We start from the raw sequence: 18,392 nt of genomic DNA, 5'->3' as shown, positions 1-18,392 counted from the left end.
TTTTTTGGAAGGTCAGGTCCAACAGTTTGTTGTAGGACTTTTTCTTGATAAGACTCGTTATGCTTATGAGATTCGTGACAGGGATCAAATGAAGGACTATCACCCTCTCTCCACTCCTATGGTCAGTCGACCATCACTGTTTGCTTCTTCACCCCCCCTATGTTGATGTTCGATATTATCAAAGTTTAGTTGGAAGCCTCTAGCATCTCACTTTCATTCGACCAAACATATCTTGCAGTGTTAATTATGTTTGTTAGTATATTCACAGTCCTACTGCGTTTCATTTTCAGCTCATCAAGCGTATTCTTAGGTACATCAAAGGCACCATCCATTTTGGCATCCATGTTCTTGCTCATAATCCTCTCGTTCTCTATGGATTTTTGGATGTTGATTGGGTCGGGTGTTCAATCACCTATCGCTCTACCTCTGGATATTGTGCCTATTTTGGCAGTAATTGCATCTCTTGGAGTGCAAAGAAGCAACCAGTGGTCACTCACTCAAGCACTAAAGTCGAATATCGCTCCTTAGCCTCTGTCACTATTGAGCTCACTTGGATCACGTTTATGCTTCATGATCTTGGTCTCTATATTTTACAAGCTTCCCCACTTTTCTGCAATAATCTCTTCGCCTTGCATATGACCGTGAACTCTGTGTTTCACAATCGCTCTAAGCATATCGAGATCGATTACCACTTTGTGCATGAAAAAGTCACCCAGCACCAACTCGTTACCGCCTTCATTCTGTCTCATTTCTAGGTTGTTGATATATTCACCAAGCCATTGACCAAGGTTATTTTTCATTCTCTCCAACCCAAACTCGACTTGTGGACCTATTTGAAGGGATGCATTATCAGATCTGGACCTGTTTGGCATGATCACCATAACAACCTCCACATTAGCCATAAACAAGATCGTGATAGAGATACTTCTGTCCATATTTGTCATGATCAACTAGAGACCGATCAATCTCTCAAAGGTGTCGATAACCACATTTTGTCTCTCAAATATCGATAGAACAAGAGATAATTTTGAAGAAAGATATTTTTCTAATAATGTGGAGGAAGTTAGAAAAGATAAGAAGTTTATCTTTTATATATATATATATATATATATATATATATATATATATATATATATATATATATAACAGCAGTTAAACCCGTTGAAAAAACTTAAAAGAAGAAGACTTTATTTGCCCGTGGACATAGGCGCTATCGTTGAACTAAGTATACCGTGTGACTCTCTCTCTCTCTCTCTCTGTCGATTACTTATCGTTTTTACTATTCACCCATTGATTTACAAATTAGTTTACGAGGAAGCCAAAAGAAAAAAAAAAAGACTTTGCCATTGCACAGAGTTGCTTCAATGGCGTCCAACGTCGAGTCCGAGGAGGGCCACATGCAGGATCCTTCTGGAGCTCCACCGCTCTAGTCGATAGTCGTCTAATTCTTTCGGATCTTGGGTGATCGACATCTCTGCTCCCACCCAGACCAGGCATGGAAGTGTCGTCATTGTGACTTGCACTGTTGAGGTCGGGTTTGAGGATCTCTGGCATTTGGCCTGTGGGGCCGCAGGCTGAGAAGTGAGAAGGAGGCGACGAGCATAGGCAGAGCATGGGAGGCAAAACAAGTGAGACAATTGTTCTGGTGCGAGGAGGGTGAGAAGGAAAGAAGATTAGGAAAAATCTTCTTCACCCTTCGCATTAGCATTAGTAGGGAGGGCAGTAGAAGAACAGGAAACAAGGGAAGAGGTCAGGAGATGAGAGGCGGGGGAGGCTGAGGGTTCTGGGGGAATGGGAGTCGAATACATTATGGGCAGCGATTGTGGAGGCTCCAGACAATCTAGGATAGTGCTTTGATTTCAATCATCTATATAAATGGTTGGACATTGGTTGACTTGCTTTCGAAGAGAAATATCATGATCATGAGACGAGGTGCCTTGAAAAGGGAAGTAATCTTTGTCAAAAATAACATGACGACTGATGTAAATTCGATTAGTATCAACATGTAGGCAGTGTTATCCCTTGTAGTTATCGCTATAGCCCAAAAACACACACGATAGAGACCGCGAAGAAAGTTTGTTCTTGTCATAATCATGCAAGTGTGGAAAACATCTTGTCCCCAAAACAGGAAGATATCCTTACTCGAGTCATTTGCAAAATAACTTCTCATATGGGAATGTCATTTTTAACGTGGAACTGGGTAAACGATTGATTAACCAAATGGTAGTGAAAAAAGCTTCAACCCAAAACTTTGGAGGCAAAGAAGCATAAAACATCATCGCAAGACTTAGTTCAATAATACTACGATATTTTATTTTCGTTCATCCATTTTGTTTGGGCGTGTGAGGACAGGAAACATTGTGTCCCATGAACTCTCTATCACCATCAAATTGAAACAATTTGATGATAGCATTGAATATGTTCGAAATCAATTTATGAAACCCATAAAATCTATAAATAAAATCAAATTTTAATTTCAACGGATATATCTAAACATATCTGGAAACGTTGTCAACCATAATGACATAGTACTTGAAACCTTGGTGAGAAACCTCAGGTGTGGGCCCCCAAATATCGCAATGAATCTTCTCAAAAGGTTTATTAGAGGATTCTTCAAATTTAGTAAATGGAAGTCGACTAGATTTAGCCATGATGCAACTTTCACAAATGATTTTATTTTTATTTGTAGGAAAAGAAATCAAACTTTTATTTTACAAAAAAAATAACAATCTTCATACTCGGGTGTCCCAACCGACAATGCCATTTATCCTTGCTCACACTGTGCTGCCGGTTTGAGAAAAATGTCTCTTTTGTGGTCGGTTCTAGGATGTAGAGATCTCCACTTCTAAGCCCCAAAGCTATGTCTCTTGGTCACCTTGTTCTTTATAAGCAACCAATCATTATAAAATTAAAAAAATAAAGGTTGATCATGAGTTAATTGGCTAACAAAAATCAATTTTTTGTTCATGTCAGGAATAACTTGAACATTATCGAGTCTAAGTTTTTCCTAACCAAGTTTGAGATCAACTGAACAACATGGGTAATCAGGTGTTTTTCTCTATTTTCCACCATTATTTTCTTACGACCGAAGTAGGGATTAAGCTTATGAAGCATACCTGGGTCGACGATGACATGAGAACTGGCACCCATGTTAGGGAACCAAGCATGATCTTGATTATCTGAGATTGTCATAACCGCCAATGCTTGGAGAATATCACCAACTTGGTACATTTGATTAAACCTGTGATAACACTTTAATGCAGTGTGATTCAATTTTGAATAAATATGGTAGACTACATGCTTATCCTTCTTTGGATTTTCTTGCTTGTTTTGATGGTTTTGATTATTCTGGAATTGTTGGTTCATTTGAAGGGAAGATTGATTTCCCATTTGAGAAAAACCATGACTTCAGGATGAAAAAATGTTTTGAAAACCTCCTCGCTTATTTTTTTATATTTTTATCTTGGCACTGGCTTATGAAAACTGCATTTTTATTAGGTCGAGAATCCTGATTAGGCGTCCGAAGGGTTTTAAAGGTCTCATGAAACTGAAGCAAAGAAATTAACTTTCTATACGTAGGAACTGATGACTTCATCATGGATATGATGAATGCTTCGTACTCATGTCCAAGATTGTTTAATATAGAGAATACTTTATTCCTGTCATCGACAAGTTTGTCGATGGCGGCAAGCTCATCACAGGTATTTTTAATAGAGACAATGTATTCAGGTAGAGAAAGGCTACCTTTCCAAATTGTCTGAAGTTTCTGCAGTAAGTAGCATTCACACTCTTGAGAGTCAAGAGCAAAGTACTCTTCAAGGGTCGACCACACTTGTGCAGCTATGTCGAGCTCAACAATGAGTCCGGGAACATCCTCGGATAAGGTGCTAATTATCCACCCACACAGTAGTTGGTCCGATTTTCTCCATGCAATGAGATCTGGATTTTTGGCATGGACTCCATTATCATCAACTATAAATTTCTCTAGAATGTGGGAATCATAGCCAATGAATCCCTGGAGGTCTTGACTTTCTATCAACCTCCATAGTTGTGTTCTCTAGAGTAAATAGTTAGTATGTGTTAATGTTAATGACACAAAGTTAGCAACATTCAAAGTTTATGATATATGAGAACTTGATTGAGGAAGAAGAGGCAGCTATGAAATCAAACCGTATAAACTCAAGGTTCTGGCTCTGGTACCATAAACGAATTTGTAAACCAATTGGTGAATAGTAAAAATGATAAATAATCAATAGAGAGAGTCACACGATATACTTCGTTCGGCAATAGTGCCTACGCCCACGGGCAAACAAAGTCTTCTTAAGTTTTTTCAATGTGTTTACACGTTGTTATATACATATCATTTGTAGCTTGATGAGCTTTTTTATGAGATAAGATAGACTTCTTATCTTTTTTAACTTCCTCCACATTATAAAAAAAATCTCTCCAAAATTGTCTCGTGTTATTGATATTTGCGAGAGACCAAATGTGGTTATCGACACCTTTGAGAGATCGATCAATCTCTAGTTGATCATGACAAATGTGGGCAGGAGTATCTCTATCGTGATCTTGTTCACGGATAATGTGGAGGTTATTATGGTGATCACGCCAAATAGGTCCAGATCCGATAATACCTCGCACCGGCAGCTAGAATCGCAAGTACAAGCTTTTTTTATGCTGCCCCCCCCCCCCCCCCCCCCTCAACGATAGCCTCTCTCCTCTTCTGTCGATTCCTGTAGGCAACACCGCCGATCGAGCCCAATGGTTCCTGGGTTTTCCAGTGCTGACTGTGTACCCGAAAAGTCGACGATCAATCAATTCTCTACGCACAGCAGAACTGAGCTCTAATACCACAATTAGAATTTGTACTGGTGGTGTGCACCATGAAGGAAGCTCCAGGTCGACAGAGGAGAATGAGATTGAAGATTTTGTTAAGAAGTTTGCTTCAAGGGAGATTTTCTCGATGCACTTATCAAGCTTTCTCCTATTGAGGCAAGGGCAGAGGTCTAATTATCCTCTTTTGGATAGCGGTTACCTAACCATAAATGTCTGGCCCACCACCAAGATTGTGGCTCTTGGATTTCCAACTGTTTATGAGAATCCCATGAGTTGTGGGATTGTGGTCCCTTGGGGTTCCAGAAGTAATACCTTATTACCGCATTGAATCTGAATCCAGTTCTTGGATCCAACAGGTTGATCATTTTAGTGCTGTAATTTTGCATGGCGTTATTGGCCACTTTGTAAAGCAAATTTTGGACACCTCAACCTGGACAGACAAAGTTTTCCAGAAATGAAGGTGGCATAGGCCGAAGCTGGGGGCTCCACTTGGTGGGCAAGGTGTCCCCTGGGTTTTACTTCGATGTCGTCCAGACTAGGACTTGGTAAATGACAGTTCCTACCGGCAACCAGAAAATCGGAGGTTTTCTTCCTTCAATAGGTGGAACCAGATTCCTCATTGAAATGGATACAGTTGCACAATATGGATGTTCGATAGAGTGATGCATAAAAAGTATCATAAGAGCAAGTCGAAGAAAAAGCTGCACAATAAATTGCCAAATGCCAACAACCATCTTTCAATGGGAGACTAAAACATAAATGGTTACGAGAAAGCACACAAAAAACAGCATCATTTTTGCATTTTGAGAGTAATGGCACTTAACTACTGAGTCCTGACATGATCAGATTGATGGTACAACTGATGGACCTGATTTTCACATATTTTTGCAAAGAAATTACAGGGTACAGGGTAACACTTGTTGACACAATTCAATTCCCTTGTGAAACTGGAGTGGACCTGAAGTTGGAAAAGCTACACATTCATTGCTTGAAGCCTTGCTGCCACAGCACCAAGATGCAGCTAATGACCTGAGGAAGTGCCCGGATCCGTTGAGGAACTGGGTTTCTTGTCATCTGTACACCAAGAAGTCGACGTGTCACCGATGCCGAGTGTGTCAGGAAGGCTATCCACAATTCCTAATGCCTGTAAACATAATGCAGATGATCAAATATGTCAACAGATCATTTAATGAATGATAGAAGAGAAAAAGAACCCATAAAACTCAACAAAATCGCAGCCAAAGCACAAGCAAAGATGTGCTGATGTGCATGTGCAGCATTCATAGGTCCTTTATGCCATCCTGTGTGATTATGCGGGATTGCATAAATGGGCTAAGAGGCATTCCACTGTCATTGTGCATCTGTAGCCATTTGTAATGGAATTTTTTTGCCGCAATCAAGTTGTGAAGATTAAATGATGAGTCTCGATCAGTGGAGTTGTTTTGAGCAATCTATCGATTATAGGTGCGCCAGCTCCAAATTGCATAAGAGTGTGTCATGTCCATGATACAGTATACTGCTACCTGGCACCATCCAGCATGCAAGCTAGATGCTGCTGGTGAAAGATAAAATTGACCCAGCTATTAGTACCAAAGGCATCAGTGTGAAAGGGCACACTACCATTGGTTTCTGGCCATGGAAATGCTGGATATTAGTAGAAGGAATGACATCCTTACAGATGGTACACACACACACACACATATATATATATATATATATAAGCTTTTCTTGCATACCTCCAGTTGGGTCAACATCTCAATTGTAGACTCCATGTCTCCATCATTTGCAGCATACACGTCAAGTATGGATTCTTCTGAGTAGCCAGGAAACTTAACAGCTAAAGACCTCATAACAAAAGGATCATCGAGCCTGATGCTGGGCTGCTGCTCGCTACCCTCAGCTAGAACTGGTTCTTCCGTCATACCCAGAAATTCATGAGCCATCTGTGAAAGTTCTTCTGAACCAAATGGTTCAATATCTGATAGTACATTGGGCCCCTCAGGAATATCACTAGTTTGGGAATTTGTATCCCCCTGAGTTTTCCAGTCTGCAGGAATACTGTCATAACTTCCACTTTTGCCTTGTGGAACTTGTCGGGATCGAGGTATGAAAACTGGAGCATTAGGATTCAGATGGAACTTCTTGGACTCCATTGCATTGGCTTTTTCAACATTCAAAAGGCACTGCTAATCATGCGAGACATCAAATCTACTGGAACTGAAGAATATAAAAAAATCATTTGGTTGCCTATCTAGAATTCCAAATTTTCTGTGAAGTTGAAATAGCATCCTGAAAGGCTCAAATATCCAGTATAACAACATGAACAAAATTTTCTACAGAAACTATTTTATTGCGGCTCATAGGGAAGCTTAAAATAACAGTAAACTGGAGGAAACTGATAAAACAGCGGCTCCCATAGAGTTCACTTCAAAAAAGATGTAAGCCTTATCATGAGTAAAGAAGTGGCCTTCTCACTCCTAGTCAAGTTCCAACCTGTAGATCACCAAAAATCTAAGATAGAATTGGAGGATGAAGCAAAGGCTAATACAGTACAATGCAGACTAAGCCATATATTTCTGAAGGGTGCATGGTTATATCTGAGAAATGCAAATTAATAGAGGACCCAGAAAGACAAACTCAGTGAGATCAAGTCTCTACAACTGGATCAGATAAGAGTAGCTGGACTATCAGGGTCACAATATAGTTAACCAAGTGATCCTTCATTCACAGATGCATTGGCCAGACTGGGTATGTCACATTGCAACCCAGCACCACCCGAAGGGAGAAAAATAAAAAGAATAGAAAAAAAGAAAAGGGTTGAGAAAGTTTGTAGAAAGCATGGGCTTTGAACAATTTAATTAATTTCATCTTTTAGGGTAAATCTGAGGCACGGCATTGTTTGAACACCTTCAAATAAAATAGTTTGTTTACAAAAAACAACTCGAGTGAAATAGTTCCTTATGAGTTGGTTTTGGAGTAAACTCACGAAGGACAACAAAGAAAACATAGAAAATATGTTTAGACAGAACACATTATTCCCCCTTGGAAGAAGGAATAAAGACATGAAAAACTGACAGCAGAGCTAAATAAGCAATCTGTCATTCTTCTGTTAAGAGTTCCAGATTCTTTCAGTTGAGTTGGATGCATCTTTTTAGCAGGTGGCACACATGAGTTCTCAAATGACTCCCATAAAAAATATCAAAGGTTTCTCCAAGTCGCCACAGTTGCAATAACCATATAGCCATGACCAAATGATGAACAAAAACTAAACTTGCTATAAGCAAAACCTGAAGCAGATCAGCATGTCCTTTCTCACTAATATGAGCAAGCATAAAAGTAAACTTTCAATTATAAATAAATAATGACTGACACTGTAAAGTTCTAAACTCAGGCATATATATAAGACCTATTTCAGGCAATAACCATTTTCCATTATTAAGAGATTGCAAACTGCCCACTTAAAGTCAATTTCAGTTGAAGAGAGTAAATTGTCTAATTTGTAGCAACAGAGACTAAATTCTAGAGCAGAGAGAAATAAAATTCTAATTACTTAAAACATCAATTACAAAACTTTTACCAAATTTCTCCCTAGGCAAGAAAATTAGACAGAAAAAAGGAAAATGAAAAGTTCAACAAATAAAATGGGTACAAAGACCAATATGTTGACTATGCCACTAAAGACAAAGGATACGCTAAAACAATAACAAAGATTAATCTTAGGTAATGGAATAATCTAGTGATAATATTTCCAACCATGACATATGCAAACTGAACTCACAATAAATCACCACTCCATGTCAATCTTGCTAACAGATACCAATATCAATACAAGCAAACAAACACAAACGTTCTGTTATTAGAGTGTAAAACACTGTAAAGATGTCCATACTTTTCTTCTTTGATCAAGAAAATTGATCACTGAAAAGGAAAAATTAACAAAAACAAATCAAGATATGAAATTGGTATAACCACGTTAATCAACCAAAACACGAGATTGAAGCGCCGAATAATTATGCATCCCAAGTAACAAACTACGATAATTAACATGTTTGCTATTGCTAACAAAGAATCAGACCACAGAAAAATGATAAACAATCATTATAATTACGATAAATAGCATTGCAATATTCCATGATGGGTTATTAAATTCAACTAAAATTATAACCTCCAACCATTACATATGTCATGTATGTATGCTAATAAAATTGTCCTTCAAGCAAATATTGCTGAGATGCTAAACTTGGCAGAAATTATAAATACCGCAAAATTTAACTATTGGAGTTAATTTTCTCCAATGATCGATAGAATTGAAGGTAGAACATGTATAAGATGAAACCATGGACGTGACACAACCAAATTAATACAAAAAAGTGCAAGATTAAAGATATACACCTAATCAATCCACTCTAAAGCACCAAAAGTAAGATGATCAACATGATCATATTGCTGTATAAGACTAGAAACATGATAAGCAAAATTACAGTTCCCAGTATGATTATGATGAAAATTATGATTTTAGATATTTCAAAACAAATTGATTCTACAAACTTGATGCCATTCTTGTTAACAGAGATCAACGTCTAAAAAAAAGGGAAAATGAAAAAAAAAAGACAGCAGAAACTGAAATTGGTGCAACCAATCATCCACCAAAGCACAAGATTGATACCAACCACATGATGATCCATCCAAAGAAACAAAATTGAGAACATAACCATCAGGATCTTGGCACCAAATCAATCAAAATTAGACAATTAAGCAAAGTAAAGATGACCAACAAATCAAAGAAAACGATACCCGAGAGCCAGAATCAAGAAACCCACCTTCAGGAAAGCCAATTTATTGGTAGTGACCTTGACGTGCAGAGGAGATCAACCTCCGATCTTGGTAGTCAAAAGAGAGTCTTGGTAGTGATATTCTCACCTTTAATTTTTCGAAATGAATCGGAAGGGAGAGAGATTCAAGAAAAGCCAGTGTGGTGAGAATGAGGGGAAGCCTGAGCTTCTCTCTCTCTCTCTCTCTCTCTCTCTCTCTCTCTCTCTCTCTCTCAAGAAAGCCAATTTCTTTTTTCTTTTCTGAGAGAGGAAGAAAGGCAATTTCAATTGGGTGGCAATCGATCGAGAGAGAGAGAGAGAGATGATGCATGATGTGGGGCCTGCCCTCTCTTTTATAGGTGGGCCAATGGGATGTGTGATTTCTGACCACTTTCAAAATGACATCTATGTCCCTTCAATATTTAACCGTATTTTTGGTTGCCTTTTGAAAGGTGATCTGAGAGTGTCATTGGTCCCCTTTTTTAAAAGATTAAATAAAAGTTACCTAAAAATAAGATCACATAGTTGCAAATTGTTTTGACTCAATCTGATCAGTAGATGTATTAGTAAGAATCGATCTTTGGATCACATTTTTAGGATGGAAATAATGTTTTTTATGTCATTCAAAAGTATGGAGAAATTGATGGAGATGTAAATCATAGGATAAAGGTTGGGTGGATGAAATGGAAAAGTGCTACTGGAGTGCTGTGCGATCGTAGAATGCCATTGCGGTTGAAGGGAAAGTTTTATAGGACGACTATTAGACCCGCTTTACTTTATGGTACGGAATGTTGGGCTGCCAAGAGACATCATATTCAAAAAATGAGTGTAGCTGAGATGCGGATGCTTAGATGGATGTGTGGAAATACAATAAAAGATAAGATTCGGAACGAAGAGATACGTAAGAAGGTAGGTGTTCACCCATGGAAAATAAGATGCGAGAGAATCGTTTACGGTGGTTTGGACATATTCGGCGAAGGCCTAATGATGCTCCAGTTAGAAGGTTGGAGAAATGGAAAAATATATTAGTTAAAAGAGGTCGGGGTAGGCCTAGGAAGACTTGGATGGAGATGATAGGAAAGGATATGAATGCTTTGAACCTCACCGAGGACATGGCGTTGGATAAAAATGATTGGAGGAAAAGGATTCATGTGGAAGACCCAAAATGAATTTCTTTTTTGGTTCATATGGCTGACCCCAATTGTTTTGGGATGAAGGCATAGTTGTTGTTGTTGTTGTATGATTGTCCATTTTGAATTGTTGAAAAACCTGGAAAGATGTGAGAATTCGGTAATTCAGGAGCTGATCTCTACTAAATGGACCACCTGTATGATGAGATTTGTTAAAAAAACAAAAAAAAGTCTTAATTCAAATACATATCTGATCGAACACAACATACCTATATATATATATATATATAGTCATCCTCATAATGGTAAGAGGTGTGGACGATCTCAATTCTTTATTTTTTTATCTTTTTTAGAATCTGACCTTGCAAATGTGATTTATATGGTCGGTTTAATAGGAATTGGCTGTTGAATCATCTGATTATATGATTATATGTGAAAAGATTTTATAAAGATTCAAAAATCAATATTAAGAATTTTATAAATTTTAAAACTTATAAAATCATATTTTTTATTGAAAAACATGATCCATCAGTTGATTCCTAGCAAATGGATCATGCTGAACACATATGGTGTGTGATTTATCTAACTTAACTTAAACATGGAAAATCAGTACTGTCCATGTCATGTGGATAATTAGGAGGAACCAATTACTCTCTCTCTCTCTCTCTCTCTCTCTCTCTCTCTCTATATATATATATATATATATATATATATATATATATATATATATATATATATATATATATATATATATATATATATATATATATATATATATATATATATATATATATATATATATATATGAGTGGAAGGGGGATCGTTCAACCAAAGAAAACTCCAAAACCTACATCCAACGATGATTGGATGGTGTTCCTTCTCTAACGATGGGACTCTACAGATTGGACTTTCATTATTTATTAAATAAAAAATATGTTTTAGATTATGAATTTTCAATATTTAGACATTTTTTTAAGTGTCAAAAATTGATGGCTTATTGTATTTTAAATGCATTGTGAACTGCCAATTTTTCACGTTTTGAAAGAACATATCTAGATATTGTAATATATTTCTTACTAAATAAATTATAAAGAATAAATATATAATGTCTGAGCGATGAAATGACCAAACATCAAAGAAGGAAAGTTGTTGGTTCGTTATTAGTTGTAGATTTTGGACCTTTGGTTTGATGATCCTCCATTATTGTGTGTGTGTATATATATATATAAGAAAAGTACTAGCTGCCAACTAGTTTTCTAGGCTATCACCAGTTTCGGGTATGTTCTTCACAAATCTGATCCTTCAATGTGTTTGGCAAGGTGGATTTGCTAGGAACACTTGATCATGTTTTTTTACATACAAATATGACTTTTTAGGCCTTGAATATTTATGAAAGCTTAACCTACTTGCATGTCAGAACGATGCAAGAGTCAATTCCAATAAAATCAAGTATGTACAACACATTTATAAGGTCAGATTTAAGAAAAACATGGAGAAACCTTCAAAAAATCTGAAGAGTGATGGTCACTTTATATATATATATATATATATATATATATAGAGAGAGAGAGAGAGAGAGTCACTTGAATATGAAAAACAAGAAATATGGGCATTTTCAATGGTTTTTTTGCAAATGCATGTAGATATATTCGGCATGGTAAATTTATTAAGAATCGATTGTTGACCATTTTAGATGAAAAATATGATTTTTGAATGCTTGAATATTTATGAAGATTATGAGTCATTGATTTTACACTATAAGAATTCTGTGGATTAGTGACAGACTCTATCCGACGTTAATCTGTGGCTGAACTGTAGCGTCGAATAGAGTTCGTCGCAATTACTTGGTCGCTAATTAGTGATAGAACTGATATGTTGCTACTTTCGTCGCTAAGTTGCGACAGATTATAGAATGCCAGGATCCATCACGAGTCTGTCGCTAAATAAGCACTGATTTGATTTTGCGACAGATGCATATCCGTCATAAAAATTTAACAATGAATATGTATTCATCTCTAAATTTTATGTCGCCAATATAGCGACGAATTAACGATGAATTACATTCCGTCACAAAACAACAGTTGATTCCGTGTTTTAGACAAATAAGTATCTATCCCTAATCCATCGCTAAATACCGTCACCATTTCTTCAGAAAATCCATCACAGAATATTAGCAATGGATAATATCCGACGCTAATCCATCACAAAATTTAAAAAAATTTACAACAATTTTGTTTGAAATATAAATATCGAGAAAAAAATTCTCGTTATACAATTTATATAAGCTATGTATAAAACACAAAGTACACATAAAAAATACATATACAAAATAGGTGAAACAAGTTTAACACAAGTTATAAATGAAACAAATTTAACAACCCAGTATAATCTTCGTCAAGTTCTAATTAGTTATAAGTGAACATATACAAAGAGTTTTGTTAGAAACAACAAGTACGTGAAATAAATTCAACACATGAAGCTACTCCTCGCCAAGATTCAGAGCATTATCCTCTTCATTGTCTCGATCTGGCCTTTCATCCATGCCTTCATCAGCTCCTTTAAGTTGATCATCTCCAGCATCCTACAAGAGAACCAAAATGTTAATATTGATAAACAAAATATAATAAAATAAATTATATGCAATGCACCTAATATAAGGCAATCAAAGTAACATGATTGAATGACACATGGACTAGCAATAAAGTGAAGGACATTAACAGAATTCAGAGGCCAACAAACAGTACATGTAGACTCCCTAGTACAATTCAGAGGAACCTGCACATAAAAGGATGTGCATTCTAAAAAATTTTGGCAGTTGAGAAGGGCACAAAGATGGTGAAGGGTTGAGTGAGAGGTTGGATATATCCACTGAGGATTCTGTAGTGAGAGGGATAGTTGACTGATTTTTCTTATTTATGTGAAATGAGCCTTTTAAGTTTATTAACAAAATGCAACAAACTAAAAAAAAATGATATGAAATGCCATTATAATGAATCGAGAAGTAGAAGTAAAAACAGACCAGAAATGTTACAAATCTGCCATTATAAGTTGATGTTAATACATGGATGACAAACAAAACAGAGAAACTAGTATCTGTAGCTTATATATATGTAATCCCAATATAATCAGAAAATTAATTTCTTTTACACTTTGGGCCTGTTGGTGCTGATATTGTGGCTTACACTTACTTTTGTTGTGTTTTGTTTTTAATGCAATGGTTCTTGTGCCTGACTTGCTATCTGAGTGGACAGGCTCCTCGTTCTGTGAGGATGTAATCTCCTTCTCAGATGTGGATATTATCAGTTCTGCACAAAAGTTGTTAGCCAGGCAACTTTCAGTTGATATATCTCCAGGAAAAGAGCCTGCTTGTTACTGGTGAGTAAACCACATTGTTAGCCCTCCAAGTGCATCATTTTAAATATTTTTAGTCTAATTTGCCATTATCTTTCTGAAGGTCCCAACGGCAGTGGGAAAAGCTCTATATTTTGGGTCCTTAGAGGTTTATGTCCCACTATGAGTGGAAGGCTCAGTCAACCCAGGCAAAGTTCTCGTGAAGTCATAGGATCACGTGATGTGTTCTATGTTCCTCAGTGACCATATACATGTTTAGGAACTTTAAGGGATCAAATTATCTATCCACTCTCTCATGATGAAGCAGAGCTGATGGTATCCGAGATTTATGAATCAGGTTAACATGCTTAGTACAAAGATATCTTAGCTATATTACGGTACCAGAGTTCCACATTGATCATGCCTTTATTTACATTAGGAAATTAGTCAGCTTTAAAACATGGCTAATATGTCATGTTGTTTAGGAATGATGCTACACTGCTGTAATCAGTTGAATATATTGCTCTGTATTCTACTCTGATCTTGTCATTTCTTAAATTTTCTGGAAGTCCAACATCTGTGTTTTTTCAAACAGATTACCATGGCTTTCTTGAGAAAGGCCAAATTGCAACTTTCAAGTTTGTAAGCATTCCATTTTGTGGGTTTCCATTAGCATGTGTTCACCATTTCTGAGCAGTGTTATTAAAAACGCGCCTCAAGGTGCAAAAAGCGTGCCTCGCCTCGAGGCGAGGGGCTTTTTGCCTTGAAACACACATATAAAGCGCAAAAGGCTCAAGGCGTGCGCCTCATAAGGCTTGAGGCGCGCCTCAAGCCAAGGCGTATACGCTTCTATTTTTTTGGTCAAATGAGGGTCAAAGCCCCCATTTGACCAGAAATTAGGGGTTTTCACTCAGTTTTAAAAAGGTATTTTCACTCTCCTCCTTCGCCTGCTCGATCTCCAGCTCGTGCTTCCCTCTCCTCTCCTGCTCGTGGTTCCCTCTCCTCACCTACCCACGTCGCCACCACTGCCACCACTGAGCCGGCTCACTCTCACTCTCCCTCTCTCGGAGGTCAGGTGTGCTCTTTCTCCCCCTCTCTCTCAATCGTTGATGCTCTTCCTCCCTTTCAACGAGTGTCTGCGAAAATCAGCAACTCTGCAACTGTTGTGCTGTTAGTGTGCTATCACAGGCATGTCTAGTGCAGTGTCCCATCTTCTTTAGATGAGCGTGGATGCTTTTAGCAGGTCCAACCTACACGTGAGTTCTTGCAGACCATTCGTTGCAACATTTGATGAATTTTGCAGCCCACGCGTGACCTCTACTTTCGATGGTAGAGGTCAACCTGATGCCATTCATTCATGCAATGAACAACATCCCATATAGTGTCTGTTGAAAAACCTTAGTCGGTTTCTTGTTTCCTGATTTGTTTTTATATTGTTGAAATGAGTGTCGTTTGCATTTCATTTATAATGAATGGTTTTCATTAGCATGTGCAAACAATAAATTGTTGTATTGTTCTACTTTCTGTTCCCTTGCTGTATTTGTATTAGCATTTTATTTTCATTAGATGTTCCCTTGTTGAAAAAAAAAATTGTTCATTGGATGCTCTCTTGTTGCATTAAATTATATTGTGCTATGTCTTTATCCTCTTTCCTCCTTATACAGTATAATCTAAATGGTCTTTAAGATTTAGAATATTTGTTTGGACATTGATATCAACGTTTGGATGTTATTTATTGTTTGAATGAAAATCAGTCTAAGGTGTTGTCAAATGACCTGAATTTTCTTCATAGATCACAATATTAATGACATGATATACTTTTAATATTGATTTTCACTTATCAGATTTTAATATTGATTTCTGCATAGATGCAATGTTCTCAATAGATGTTTTTTTAGCTCTGTTTTTTTTTTTTACAAATGCGGCAAGAGATCATTTTAATTGAAGAGAATTTTGGTTTCTAATGTTTACATTTTCTAATTATGACATGGTATTGTTAATGCTAAGATGCATTTAGTTGTTAATGTTAATTTTTTATTTAATGAATGCCCATGTTTTATTTTTTAGATACTTACATAGATTGTTGCATTAATGTTACTTTTACATGTTAATCTCATATTTTTTTCAGTATTTATTTACATGTTAATCTCATATTTTTTCAGTATTTATTTGAGATTTATTATTTCTTGTTGGTTGTTGCTTAATCAATAAAGAAATTTTTATTTATTTATAACTTTAGATATTTTTTATAAATTTTTTAAGTTAAATTTTTTTTTTTAGGCTTACGCTTTACGCCTCGAGGCTTATGCCTCGCCTCAGATTTTGGTGGAGCGCCTCGCTACGCCTCAACGCTTTTCACAACATTGTTTCTGAGTGAAGAATACCAGTGTATCATGCACATGATTTTTGAATGTTATTGTAGTTCTAATGCATATACATGGAGGTCTGCTCTTATATTGGTTATTACTAGACCTTGTCACAAAATGTTCAGAAATAATTGGCAGTATCATGTATAATAATAGAATAATTTGTTAACATGTCATGGAAGAATCCCTGATAACTTGTTTAATTACAATCATGACCTTATTGTACTTTTATATTATGGAGTGATGTTACTCCTTCACCTCTTCAAAATGATGGTAGTGGCATTCATTCTTTAAGCACAAAGGAGATGTTCTTTGGACTCTTTGCTAATGTTTTTATTATGTGTTGTCTTGTATTAGTCTTTTGTAGATAAAAGATGAAGTCAGGTCTGTGTTGGATCTTATAAAGTATGTCTATGATGTTTTTGGTTTCACATTTGAGTTGGAGTTGTCAACGATATGGTATTTTTCCACTTTCAAAGATCTCTTGCATCTGCTAAACAATAGTTTGTTCAATATAAAGTTAGTTCATTGTTCCATTTTTCTATTAATATCTTATCTTTTAATAATGTTACACACTTTTTGTTTTTATTTTTTCTGGGTCTTTGTTTCAAGTACTTGAGTTCATGATTCTTGGTATTTTGTCTTACATGGAGTAGCATTAGTCACTATTATTGGGTTAATATGTTTCTATTTGTGTACTTTATGTGCTTCATTAAGTTATGTTCATAGTTCCTCTCATGTTATGCATTATGTTGACCTTAAATGGTTTTGTAAATTGCAGCTACATGTTTCTCATTCTTTTCTTGTTTGTTTGTTGTTATATTGTCCAAGTTCTCCAGATTTGGTTCTCATGCATATAACCTTTGGTTATCTTGTTGAATCTGTGAGTGGTTCCATGGACTGGGCTTTTTATTCCCAAAAAAAATGCACTTCTTGATTCAAATCCTGCATAATGGAAAAAGCTTTAGTACTGGAAGTTTTCAGTGAATACTCTTGGTTTGACCAAATATGTTTTCAGTTGTAAAGCCACATCTATATTTGTATATAGAATGACTCAAGAAAAACATTGGTGAATATTAAACAAGTTTGACGATCATACAGATGTTGATATCAGAGTCCAGACTTTTTGCAATCATACATATGGTGGGAAGATGGGCAGAAAGGAATAAATATCACCAAAAATTATCTTTAAAAAAAGAGTAAACCAATGTTACAAATCTCTAGTTTGAAACATGAATCCCCAAGCAACATGCTTTAATACCATGTTAGAATAGAACTGAGCTCGAGTGTGAAAATATCAACCTGTGTGTTATTCCTTTGCGTAATTCATTAAAGGCATTTGTCTTTTTCATTGTATTAGCTTTTATGGTTAGTATTGTCATTTATTCTTTTATTATGTAGATCATATAGTCTTTTTTATTTTTTGTTCTCTTGTACTATGCATCTTTTTATTGTTTCCTTTTAACAAGACTTGCACTATATTGTACTATAGGGGGGAAAACATAGGGAAGTTCATGTATATGTTAATATTAGTATATTCTATTGTGTTAAAATGTTAAGTATTTTTTATCTTATATGTGAATTCTCATATCTGAACTTTAACATGACTTTCGTGCCTGGTCTCTCCAAGATGAATAGTGCACAATTACTATATTAAAGTATAGTAAAATTCACATATTAAAGAATAGTCCAATTCAACTAATATAATCATAATGAAATATTATAGGCATATACGTATTGAAATCTAACGACATGAAACTTTAGATATGTATATATTGAAATAAACGTTATATATGCCTGACGGGCACCAGAGCTCATGTTGAAGGTAGACGAAGTTTCTCTATCCCAAAAAAAGTTGCACAACTCATTATGGACAAGGTTGGGAATGACTTCATGTAAAAAGTCACGCATTGTGTCCT

At 36.2% G+C, this 18,392-nt stretch overlaps 1 protein-coding gene across 3 annotated transcripts; it reads right to left on the bottom strand.

Annotated features, from left to right (window-relative positions):
* Nucleotides 1–5,603: 5,603 nt before the first annotated feature.
* Nucleotides 5,604–9,874, bottom strand: LOC149820527 (polyadenylate-binding protein-interacting protein 6-like). 3 transcript variants are annotated; one of them, XM_089983063.1, is made up of 3 exons: nt 9,657–9,874; nt 6,573–7,053; nt 5,604–5,980 (listed from the first exon to the last, which is right to left on the bottom strand). In XM_089983063.1, the coding sequence occupies exons 2-3, from the start codon at nt 6,987–6,989 to the stop codon at nt 5,858–5,860; spliced, it is 540 nt and encodes a 179-aa protein (XP_089839189.1). In that variant the 5' UTR covers nt 6,990–7,053; nt 9,657–9,874; the 3' UTR covers nt 5,604–5,857. The 3 variants fall into 3 exon arrangements, with proteins under 3 accessions (XP_089839189.1, XP_089839188.1, XP_089839187.1); XM_089983062.1 differs by having other exon boundaries at nt 6,573–7,019; XM_089983061.1 differs by lacking the exon at nt 9,657–9,874 and having other exon boundaries at nt 6,573–7,329.
* Between the last annotated feature and the right edge of the window lie 8,518 nt (nt 9,875–18,392).

The sequence above is a fragment of the Nuphar pumila genome, chromosome 12, assembly GCF_984573655.1.
Source record: "Nuphar pumila chromosome 12, dmNupPumi1.hap1.1, whole genome shotgun sequence".
NCBI classification, from domain to species: Eukaryota; Viridiplantae; Streptophyta; class Magnoliopsida; order Nymphaeales; family Nymphaeaceae; genus Nuphar; species Nuphar pumila.
The sequence above is the reverse complement of the archived record's forward strand: the minus strand, read 5'-3'. Positions and strand labels throughout refer to the sequence as shown.